The 12,477-nt window shown below is 47.5% G+C and overlaps 1 protein-coding gene across 11 annotated transcripts in view; it reads left to right on the top strand.

The window, feature by feature from the left end:
• Nucleotides 1-2,848, top strand: part of SYNGAP1 (synaptic Ras GTPase activating protein 1) — a 152,618-nt gene extending 149,770 nt beyond the window's left edge. For 9 of the 11 annotated variants that reach the window (XM_075259220.1, XM_075259222.1, XM_075259221.1 and 6 more), the window contains one exon: nt 511-2,848. In XM_075259220.1, coding sequence (XP_075115321.1) covers nt 511-651 — 141 coding nt within the window. In that variant the 3' untranslated portion in view covers nt 652-2,848. The remainder of the gene's footprint in view (nt 1-510) is intronic. The other 2 variants (XR_012711823.1, XM_075259223.1) reach the window with 2 other exon arrangements.
• Nucleotides 2,849-12,477: the final 9,629 nt, after the last annotated feature.

Genomic DNA, 12,477 nt, shown 5'->3' with positions numbered 1-12,477 from the left:
ATCGAGACCCCCACCTCTCCATACACAGCAGTCCAATCCTTCCCGGTGTCCATAGACAGACATAAACACTCTGCAATCACAGGATTCAGGCACCAAGTGTTGACAGAACGTATAATAGTACATTGGAGCTCTACACATGCCCCATCCCTTCACGCCCTATATACACCCAATATATATCACCCTATGAGACCTCATACACCGAATCTAGCTAGGGATATCGCCGTATGCCACTTCTATGTGTCATGTGCAATGCTTTTTTTGGTTGGTCACATTTCTTTCAGGTGTCAGTTCTAGTAGACGGGGTTCGTGTTTATAAGCCAATATTGAGTAATGTGGTAATGATAAGACGCGCTTCATTGTTCAGCGGTGTATAGAGCAGGGCGTCTTCTGTCTGTACGTGGCTACGCTACCCGATGTATGTCTATATGTAACATTTACATGTCTGCATTGTCAGTCGTGTCTTTCTGTTACATTTGTAAGTAAGCTCTCTCTCCCTCTTTTCCCCAACAGGAGAAGAAGTTTCCCTCCGTGGGTACAGCAGACCCGCGTCTGAGGCTGGCGACTCCATGGAATGGGGCCCTTCCACCTCTGCCTCCTCGACTCCAAATCACAGAAAATGGAGACTTTCTAAACTCAAGTGACCATCACTAACCAGAGCTGAGGGGTCCGTCCAGGAGCCTGGAGGGAGGAAGGGGGACTGGGATTCCCCCACTGAGGCATCTGCCCAAAAGCCTATGGGGGAGGGGGCTGGGAACCCCCTTTCCTCCCTGACTCTGAAACCCTCCCTCTGTGCCGTCCAGACCTGCAGCAGACAATCTGTGTGACCCCGGACACACGTGGGAAGTGGAGAGGAGAGAGAAGGGGATATCGCACTGAACTTATCCTAAGACCCTCACCATATGACTCCTATCTCCTAAACCTATCTTCACTTTGGACTCCTAAATCTATCAGATTCTCTGTCCCTCCCTCCTATTCTTCTCCACTTTCATTGACCCTTTAAGTCCCCCTTCAATCCACCTCCAAGCTCTCTGTCTCAGGTCTGAGGCCCTGGGATTCGCACTGACAGATCTGCACTGTAGGGGATACCTCCCCAACCATTACTCCAGTCTACATACTGTCATACACCTACCCTCATCCCCGGCTCATCCCCTCTCATATATACCTCTCCTCATCTGTCATCTGCCCATTGCCATTTGTGACCTTCCCCCCTCCCCCCCCCTCTGTTCTGTGCGAGAGAAGCAAAAAGTATCTGAGCTGACCAGCGGAGGTAACTCCTGTTACAAGGGGAACTGAGTGTTAGATCAGGAGGCCTATAAAACATAGGACGGAGGAATAGTGATGGCCACACAACCATGTATGATAAGGGCCGTGTGGATGGAGGTCATGGTGAAGGTGCAGGATCCAGGGTTGGCATAGGGAGGTGAAGGATCAGAGGTTGGGAGAACTGAGGATTGGAGAAAGCCAAAAAATGTCAGAAAATAGAGAAACTAGAAACAAGAGGAGCTCCCGGGGATGGACTCTTGTAGCTGGTTACACGGGGACATAGTGCATTTACCTCCTATTATGGGCAGCTGTTCCGGGAGACTATAGAGATCCTTTATTATAATTATGAATATTATTATTATTATTATTATTGAACTTTATTTATTTCTCGAAATCTGTCAGTCTGCGCGGAGCCAAAACCAGTGACCCGAGTCTCCCGCCCCAAAGAGCTTACAATCTTAACTCCACTTCCTGTGACACGGGGAGTTTATAAATAACTTGGCCTCAAAGGTCGCATGGAACTTGCGTTTGGATGGGGAGGGAGGTGGGAAGGGCGTTAGTTTCATCCATATCAGAGGTTGGTGCCATAAAACTTGCAGGGCCCCTCTTCACCTCGGTGACAGGAGCAGCCGGGCCCGAAATGAATGTGTCAGTAAAGATAATTTTGATTGTACTTGGTTCTTTTTGACGTTCTGTGTAAATATAAAAACATTTAAAGAAAAAAAAAGAGAATTCAGAGTCGTTCTGTGAGTCCAGAGCTCAGACAGTCACTGATTTCTGTTATTTATTATATTTATATATTTACTGAACATGACAACAGGTGCTGACGTCCATTGTCTGCTCAACATGTCACTATCTCCCATCAGACAGTCCGGTCACATCTCACCACAGGGATCTCCAGAGGTGACCACAACACCACTAAAGGTCATTGTTCTCATGCTATAAGCCAGGAATGCACACGTGTGGATGAATGCAGAATCCTCGATTAACCAAAGTGATTCGTAATAAAGTTATACGGTCTGGAGGTTGGACGGGGTTCATAGAGGAAGTAGAATGTCTCTCCGCATAGTGAAGAACTGGCAGAACAGGAAGGCATTGTCTGAAGGACCCTAAATTTAGTCACTTACCATTGGTTAATGTTTTAGGAATCTGTCCCAGTGGGGTGGAGAAGGTTTACAACTCAGTCCAACTTGAATGGATTTTGTAGACCATTGGTTACTGTGGACAAGTTCTACAACTGGTGGAAAACTGTAGACTACCCAAATTCATATCACAATTTATAAGACAGCCATTGTTGGACTCAGGTTCCTTGGGCCCTCTTCAAATTTGGTTGTCTTCTGCTGGACCATTATTGTGCTAGAGCCTGGATCACCAGAAGATCTTCTTCTGGGCTACTCCAAGGCTAGAGACAACTTCCCCATTTTATCACAGTTTATGAGTCTTGGAGTTTTGCAGTACCACATATGACCATGAAGTCCATGGGCAGAAACCTTCTCTAAACTATTACGAGGACTTACTTGTTCAGTTGAATGCTATTCCTCCCAACTCCCTCATACACATACAATCTTGGTTTGGCCTAGTGGGCACATGCCAGACACCTTATGTCCTACCAGAAAAGAAAGATCAGAAGTCAAAATTCAATTTGTCTAATCCTTCTTTCATCCTTTATTATTAAGAGAAAGTGGAGAAAGCTCCATACTCATTAGACAGACGTCCTGCTCTACCATTAGCCAACCAAGGGAATCCAAGGCAGAGATAAAAATCTACGTGCTGTGAGATTAACATCTTCTGTGTCAAAACCATTTAGTATTTTAGACTAAGTTCACACAGTGGAATTTGTAGCTGATTTTAAGGCAAATTTGTACACAAAATCAACTACAAATTCTGGTGGAATCTGTTTCCCATTATTTTCAATGGGAGACAATGGCAGATGCTCCTTTTTTGAGACTCTGAAAGAAGAAGCATCCTGCTTAGGCTGTAGAACGGACGGCACGAGGGTCACTATGGTGAGCCCCACTGTGTTTTGGGGTTAATCAGGTGGAAGAGTTCCACAGGGCGGGAATTTGGGGCCAAAATTGCTCTCTAAATTTTGCCATGTGAATTTAGGACAAAGATTCTTCCAAGACCTCCACTGTCAGGCAGGATTATCTACCTATTCCTATTCTATTTCCTATTTTGAAGGAAACCACATTTTAGGATAGGTTACTAGTTGGGCCTGGGGTGAGTTCTGTCCATGGACAAGGTCTTCGGTCATGTCTGAGGCCAAGACTCTCACGGTTCTCCCAGTCAATGCAGAGATGGCATTCTACTTCCCTTCTATGACCATGACGTATATGCAGATGGTTGTTATTTAGTGCCTGTTAGTGATTGATATTTTGATCTTGGAAATTTGCCCCAAATCTGATGTAATACTCTTGATATGTGGCCAAGCAGGATCTGATTGTCGATCCCATGTAACGATTCCTGTTTGCATTGTGTCTCTAAACTGTGATATCAATAATTTTTCTCTAGCAATGTACAGCTAGGTCCCTCTGATGAGATCCGAGATCAAGCAAAATGTCTGCCGGAGGTTTGCTTGACCACAAATAAAAATAAAACCAGGTGGCTGCATATCAAAACCTAATGGTGACAGGAGAAACTACACATCATAAGGTGACTAAGCCGAACTTATTTTTGGGTGTATACTTTTTAAAACAATAAATAAAATAAAAAGTTAAATATGTAAATGAATTGTCAAAGTGTTTTTACCCTTCGTGAGGATGAGTCGGACTTGGTTGGACACTGCACGCTTTACCAATCTTCTGCCTTTGTTTCTGCCGAAGTTGTCAGGACATCCTGAGAGTTGTAGTTTGACAACAGGTTACAATCCACTGCTTCACAGTATTTCTAAGTCAGGAACTACGTATATTATTTTCTCCATTGTTACACTAGGTTTTGTTCATTCCCATCTAAAGGCTGTGTAGTCGTAGTCAGGACCAAGTCTGGGTGGAGTCAGAAAAATAATAGTGACTCCAGGTTAATATAAAACAATTATTTTGAATTATATAACATAATTATTGGAATTGTTTAGTTTGTTACTTTCTGAGGAGTCAATCCCTGGGTTTTTAATGAATTAGAGGATCTTTACTACCATGGTTGTCAGCCAATTATGCAGGAGTCAGAGTTGGACTGTAGAAAAATAGAGGAGCTGTTGGTTTGGCCTGGTCTAAATTCAGCTGTTAGGTCACATATGCCATAGTTGGTGGAGTAAGGCTAGCCATACACTTTAGATTCTGGATAGTGGTCATGTGGCCAATTGGTGATGGGGTTCCTCTGGACAATCCCACCATCAACATTAACAACTACACTGGCCGATTAGAGAAGGAAGCGCAGCTGGCTGATGACTGGCCCAAAGTGGATGATCATGCTAAACCCCGGAAAAATATCCAGGTAGCCCAATCTGCTTTTGGCAGACTAAACTCTGCTGTTGGTCAGCAGAGAATCATTCATTATGTAGATAATCTTTTTTCCATTAGTCCTAACAGCAGCACAATATGGCGCATTTCTGCCCCTGTGTGCTGGTAGGACAGGTGGAACTGTTAATCAACATAAATGAATATGCATGACTACAACTATGTAAGAGGGCACAGAGACCTCCCCCCACCTGTTAATACAAAAATACTACAATATATAGGGAGGGGAAGCTTGTGCTGCTGTTAAGACTAAGGGAAAACAGATTATATACAGGGTGGCTATAAAATAACCTCAGGTGTTTGGAGTCGTGTGCAGGCTGACCCAATGGACGGAATTGCCTGAAAATTTGTATGTGTGCTAATCAAGGCATGGGGAAACGGACGTCATGAAAAAAAAATTTAATACCAAAACTCCCCACCAGGGGATAATGTGGCGCTGTACAGTGAGCGCGCGGCGCAAAACCCGTCTGTCGATACTTGGGGATGTCCCATTTGGACCACCGACTAGCATGACTGTTCAATGTGGCCGCCATCATGCATGGTCATCCTATGCAGAACATGCTCGACGCTTGCGTGTTACGTCTCTGGTGAGATGCTGCGCACTTCCAACGTGATGCGGTCTTTGAGGTCAGGCAGGGTTTCGACATTCACCCGATAAACACGCTCCTTTAAGTGTCCCCACAACCAGAAATCAATGAAGTGAGATCCGGAGAGCGCGGTGGCCACGCTGTAGGGAATGAGCGGCTCAAAATCCTGTCAGGAAAACGTGCACGAAGAGTGTTCACAGGATTTGCGATGTGAGGAGGGGCTCCATCCTGCATGAAGGTGATCGTCTGCAGACACTGCCGCTGTTGGGGAACGACCACTGGTTCCAGCATTGTCCGCTACCTCGCTGCTGTGACAGAACAGGTGGCAACCCCAGTTGGGCCCAAATATTCGAAAAAGAACGGTCCGATCATGAACGATGAGGTGAACCCACACCAAACGGTCACCTTGGGCGATTGCAGCGGAACCCCCTCGAGCACACACGGGTTTTCGGTGGCCCATATGTGACAGTTCTGTGTGTTGACCGTTCCATTCAGGTAAAAATGCGCTTCGTCGCTCCACAGGATATTCCATGGCCAATTGGTATCCACTTCCACTCTGGCCAGAAACATTAATGCAAATGTCATGCGGGTGTCATTGTCACGAGGAAGCAGCTGGTGATGAAGGCTAATTTTGGATGGGTATGCCAGCAAGACTTTTTGCAGAACTTTCCACACGTTACTGTATGGGAGGCCCAATTGCCTGGAAACACTGCGTGCACTGCAGTTACCGCTATGACTACTGGTGCTCTGTTCCTCAACAGCTGCAGCAACATCCTCCACGACCTCGGTGCGTACAGGCCATTGGCCTGGTTGCAGACTCAGTAACCCAGTTGCCTCAAAACGTTTCATCATTTGTCTCAGCGACGTTACAGACATTGGGCCGGCACCTGAATGCAGGTCTTTCAAACGATGAAAAGTTCTCAGGGCAGCTGTGGCGTTCCCGGCATTCTCATAAAACAACCTCACTAGACGCGCACGATCTGGCAAAGAGAAAGGCATTGTGACGACTGAGTAGAGAATAAGGGACGTTTACTGTACAGTGCCACATTATCCCCTGGTGGGGAGTTTATTATCTCACAAGGTCCAAAGCGTGGAGCCTCATCTCCTCAGGAGAAGAAGGCACAGGGCAAAAGGAGGAAGGGAAACAAACTGGTTAATGTTAGGGCCCCTTCACACGGTGTAAGCGCTCGGCTAATTCCGAGCTGCACACGCAAGCGCTTCTAAACACTTCCCATTCACTTCAATGGGAACGCTCCTAAAGCCGGCTTTACGAGCGCTCCCATTGAAGTGAATGGGGAGTGTTTAGAAGCGCTCGCGTGTACGGCTCGGAATGAGCCGAGCGCTTACGCCGTGTGAAGGGGCCCTTAGGTAGGGAAGATACTTTAGGCCTGAACCCTGGAAGGAACCTTAGTTGGACCCTGTACTCAAAAAAGAAATGTAGGGTTTTTCTGAGGAAAACGCCTGGAGTTCTCCTACCCTATTGGCGGATGTAATAGCCAAGAGGAATGTAGTTTTGAAAGTCAGACACTTTGTCAACATCCTCCAGAGGCTCAAACGGCAGATCAAAAAGCGTCAACAGGACCATGCCCAGGTCCCACTCATGCACAGTTATGGCCACTGAGGACCTAATCCTCATGGCTCCTTTAAGAAACCCGCTCACCAGAGAGTGTTGAGATAAACACCTCCCCATATACAAAGTGGCAACATGCACCTTCAGGGTGGCAGCAGATAGCCCTTTGTCTAAACCGTACTGAAGAAAATCCAGGATCACCCCCACTGGGGGATCGGAGGAATCCATACCATGGTCCAGACACTAGGATTTGCAAATGTTACCAATTCTGAGATTACATTTATTGGTCGTCTCTGCCCTGGCATAGGCGACAGTCTTCAGGACGGCCTCTGACAGTCCTCTATCCTTCCATAGGGACTGGTCAACCTCCAGGCTGTCAGGTTGAATCTCCTCAGATTCTGGCACCTCTGAGCTACTTGGATCAGGTTTTGGGAGGGGGGAAGCCTCCAGAGTATGCCTTGACTCATGAGCATGAGCTTGGCAAACCAAGTTCTCCTTGGCCAGAATGGGATTATGGCAATTGCCGAGACTTGGTCCTGTCTGATTTTCATCTATACTTTGGGTACGATGGAAATGGGAGGGAATATGTACACCAGCCTGAACCTCCACGGGATGGACATGGCATCCACTGCCAAGGGATTGTCCTCCTGATACAACGAGCAGAACTTCTCCATCTTGGCGTTGAGTCGGGTTGCCATGAGATCGACCTCTGGGAGACCCCATCTATGGACGATCTGTTGGAACACCTCTGGATTGAAGGACCATTTGCCTGATATGGTAGAACCCCGATTCAACCAATCCGCTACTATGTTCAGGGAGCCCTTGATGTGAACGGCGGATAAGTGGGTCAGATAAACAGCTTTGAGTTCCTTCTGATTGGATGTTCCCACCTCTGTTTTGCTCCATCAACCTTGTACAGTCCTGTCATCCAGATGGGCTCCCCATCCCAAGTGGGATGCATCGGTTGTCAACAGGGTCCAATGAGGTTGGACCGAGAACCTTCCGTCTTTCAGGTATATCCATCTTCTGGGTAAAAGACTGGTACTGGGAGAAAGGCAGATCTTCTTGTATTGAGTGTCGGTTCCAGGCACTCAATACCTCCATCTGGAGGGGACACAAATGCCATACAGCCCAAGGGATCGCCATAGCTGAGGATGACATCAGGCCGAGGATTCTCATATAGGTTCTGCTGAATACACACTGTGTCCTGAGTAGAAACCAAGCGGCAGCTATTATCTTTAGCTTTCTTGGAACAGTCAAAGAGATCTGCAGTTTTTTTTTAATCTAAGAGGAACCCCAGGACCTTTCTCTGGGTGGATGGCACAACCTTCAGTTTCTCCCAATTTATTAGCCACCCCAAGCTCTGAAGGAAAGATACAGCCATCTGAAGATGTGCAGAAGGACTGGTATGGACTTGGCTTTTATCAGCCAGTCGTCGAGGTAGGGAACAACGAACAGGCCTTGAAGCCTGAGGGCAGCAGCGACTGGAACCACCACCTTAGGTGGACATGTGGGGGGACGGAAGAGATGCCGAATGGCAGAGCGGCAACTGGTAATGCTCCTTGTGACCGCCCTTTCCTTATAACTGTTTTAGTTACCTGAGGTCTATGATCATCCTCCAGTCTCCTGAGAAACTCTAAGGCGTAACCGCGTTCCACAACTTGCAAGCCCCAGGGGTCTTGACTATAATCTTGCCACATGGATAAAAAGCGGAAGAGGCGACCTCCAGCAGTACATTGGTCACAGAGAGGGGACCCCCGTCAAAAGTTGGGCCTTTTTTTTTTTCAGCTCACCCCTCAGGAGCCCACACCCAACTCCTCTAAGGTGGAATCTGTAGCGCCTCTGGGGCCGAGATCTGGATTGAGACAAGGACCCCCGTCCTCTACCTCTAGCAGCTTGGGGCAGGTACTTACCCTTACTGTCTGCCAGACCCTCCATCAGCTCATTGAGGCCTCTGCCGAAAATCTTCCCAGACTTAAAAGGCAATTCACACAATGTAAACTTGGAAGTAATGTCCGCCCTCCAGGGCTTGAGCCACAAAGGCCTCCTGGCCGCAGTAGACAAGGCCAGAGCTTTGAAGCTAGTTTCAGCTGTTGACACGAAGCTTTGCCCAGAAAGTCGGCTGCCATAAACAAGAAACTCATCAAGGCTATGATGTAATCTCTAGGCACCCTGGAATCTATATCATGCGCCAACTGGGCCCGCAAGTTGTCCGAGACCCCGGTAGATGCTATAGCAACAGACGCTTGGGCTGTGGCAGCCCCATAACCTTTTCGCATGGTTCCATCCATGCAACGATCCAAGGGATCCTGTAGATTCGACCCGTCTTCGACGGGGACAACTGTACGGCAGGATAGCTCAGCGCCATGTCAACCTTTTGAAGAGGACCCCATCAATCCACTGAGAAGGTGATATAGGGTACATAGACTTGAAGTACCGGGAGGTCAGATGAGATTCTCAGGGTGTTTCCACTCGAGCTGCGTCCACATTGAGGGCCCTCTATCACCCAGAGGTGGACGAAAAGGCTTCCCCATCAACATCCTGGTCCCTCGACCGGATGGACTTCAGCAGTCTAAAAAAAAACCTTGTCCAAAGGAAAAAAAAGGTCTGGAAAAACTGGAGTCTTCATCTCTAGAAGAGATAGTCTCATCCACTACCAGCAGGTCTTCAATGGAAGATAACGAGAGGGAGCGCATATCAATACATTGTTCTTTTTTTTTTTTTTTCAAAACTGGGAGATGGAGCCACAGATGTCCTTTAGCGAACCCTCCAAAATGTCTTCAACCCAGACTACAACATCATGGGTTGAAGGCTCCTCCCTAGGAAGCTCACAGAAGGAGCGGCAACAAGACCAGTCATAGCCGTCAGGAAGTGGCGTACCACAATCTGCACATTCCAGATGCTTCCACTCAAATGCTCCCCTTAGGAGCAGAGGTAGAGGATGACCTCTAAGGTATCAGAATACTTTAGATAGGTCAAACAGGCACAAAAGTACCCAAACACTGTACCTTAGGGACTGGAACAGAATTTCATACCATGTGAAAAATAGCGACCAGTCAGGCAGACACAGCAGGCAGTTAGCCAACAACAAGTAAGAGGCAGCTAGCCACCACAGGTGGCAGGTAGTCAACAGACAGGCAGACACTGCAGATGACAGTGGGCAGGTATCCAAAAGTCAGGCAGACACCGCAGGTGGCAGCAGGCAGGTAGCCAAAAAGTAGCCAAGAGGCAGGTAGTCACCACAGGTAGCAGGTAGCCAATAGACAGACATCGAAGGTGGCAGCAGGCAGATGGCCAACATTCAAATAAGAGGCAGGTAGCCAACAGTCAAGCAGACACTACAGATGGCACTAGGCAGGTAGCCAAGAGGTTAAAAAAGCCAGTTGCCCACCTGGTAGGGCACAATGAGGACTGAACTCAAGACACGGTGCATTCAAACATGCAAGTCTGTTCCCCAACAGACAGAGCTACAAAGGGCCCCCCCCTTCTTTTTTTTTTCTTAAAAGTAAAGTTGCTCATTATGAAGAGCAAAATGGCAAATCTGGTACAAAAATAGATGAAATAAAAGTTCTGGAGTTTTCACGTCCTCAGAATTTGTAATTTCTCTCTCTGCTGTCAGTGAACAGTGCCGAATCCTGAGCAATAATCGCATGATTATACAGTATGTGGGCATGGGGCTGCCACTAGGTGACCATCCATCCTTACCTGTGACTGGCAGCAAGCAACCAACAAATAAAAACAATTCAGTACGACTGCTCCATTCTTGTATAAATCCTCCTTATATCCCAATGCAAATGAGTAGAGATGAGCAAACACTGTTCGGATCAGCCGTTCCAAACAGCACGCTCCCATAGAAATGAATGGAAGCAGCTGGCACGTACACTGTGCCGGCGGCCGGTCACTTAACCCCCCACGTGCCGGCTACGTCCATTCATTTCTATGGGAGCGTGCTGTTCGGAATGGCTGATCCGAACAGTGTTCGCTCATCTCTACAAATGAGCAGAAAAGGGCTTTAGGGCCGTGGATTTCCATCAGTGGTCTTCACTATCTGCTACTGCTCAGCTCTGCCCCCACTAGACACTGACATCTCTGCTCTCAGCCTCAGTACACAGCACTAACTGTTCTGTGCACATCTGATGATGTCACACTGCACCTGGAAGTGGAGGAAGCTGTGACATCATCAGACATGCAGTGAGTGGGTGAAGCTGAGCAGCATTTAGCAGAAGCAGATAGTAAAGCCCATTGATGGAAAGATTCGCCATTAAAACTTTTTTTCTGTTCATTTGCATAGGAATAAAGGTCAATGAATGGAAAATCAAATCATGAGTCAAAAGTCAGGAGCCGGCCAAGTACGTCTTGAGTTCGATGTATTCGTTCACAATCGCATACGCAGTAAAAATTTGTGTCCCCTCCCACCTTCCCTGGCGTGTTTTTTGCACCAATAACTGCGCAGGGGAGGTGGGAAAGGAACTACGACAACGGAGGCAGTGAAAAAAATTGAAAAAACCCATTGGCTGCCGAAAACATGTGACATTTATAAGAACGGCTGCCGCCCTATTCGTGTCATTTCAGTTTTGCAGTGATAGAGAGAGTGCCGTGTCAGACTGTCAGTGCGATACAGGGCTTTGGTTAGGCAGGAATTGTCAATAATAACAGATCAGAGCTCAATAATCGCTAGCTAGCAAATCATACAGCGCAGCAGCAGGGGACGTGGGCGAGGACACGCATACCAAACTGTATATCCATCCCACAGTCCAGCTACTGGAGAGGGGCTGCCAGCATTGCCTCTCGTCAGTAGCAGCAGAGGACGTGGACGTGCATACCCAGCTGAGTGTCTAGTCCACAGGCTGCCACCAATGTCTTTCGTCATTATGAGCAGGGGACGTGGGCTAGGATGTGGATACCCAGCTGTATATCCACTCCACAGTCCAGGTACTGGAGAGGGGCTGCCAGCAGCAGCATGGAACATGGGTGAGGACGTGGATAACCAGCTGGCTATCCACTCCAGAGCCCAGGTACTAGAGAGATTCAGTCAGCAAACAATTTACTCCTCCTACAACCCCAGCCCCTAATTCTGCATGCAATTTTTTTTTATATTAAAAAAAATATATATTTCCATTATCTCCTACCCCCCCAGGGGGTTGCAACTCAATTTTTTAGGGCTCCAGCCTGCAAAATAATTTTTTAGGGCTCACCCCCAAGGGCCTGAAAATTAATTTTATAGGGGTCACCCCAAGGGCCAAAACATGAAACACTGCTGCTGCATGGCTCTAGTCACCAAAAGGGCATAAAACACCGCTTTTTAAAGGCTCAACTCACCCAAAGGGCCAACAAATCTCTGCTGGTACAAGGCTGAACTAAGTTAAAGGGCCTAAAACTCTGCAGGTAGAGGCTGAAGTCACGTGAAGGGCCTCAATCTCTGCTGGGAGCTCAGCTTAAGGGCCTGGAACTGAATTTGGAAGGGCTCATGTTAAGGGCCTTGAAAGTGAATTTTGGAAGGTCTCACCACATCACACACATCCACAATGACAGGTCAGGGGGGGACTGAAGGATTTCCCATTGCCTATTCCATCTGTGGTTGTCATGGGCAATGTGATATAAAGGG

This window comes from Leptodactylus fuscus, chromosome 11 (genome assembly GCF_031893055.1).
Source record: "Leptodactylus fuscus isolate aLepFus1 chromosome 11, aLepFus1.hap2, whole genome shotgun sequence".
In the NCBI taxonomy this organism is placed as follows: domain Eukaryota; kingdom Metazoa; phylum Chordata; class Amphibia; order Anura; family Leptodactylidae; genus Leptodactylus; species Leptodactylus fuscus.
This window is presented reverse-complemented; position numbering and strand designations above follow the sequence as displayed.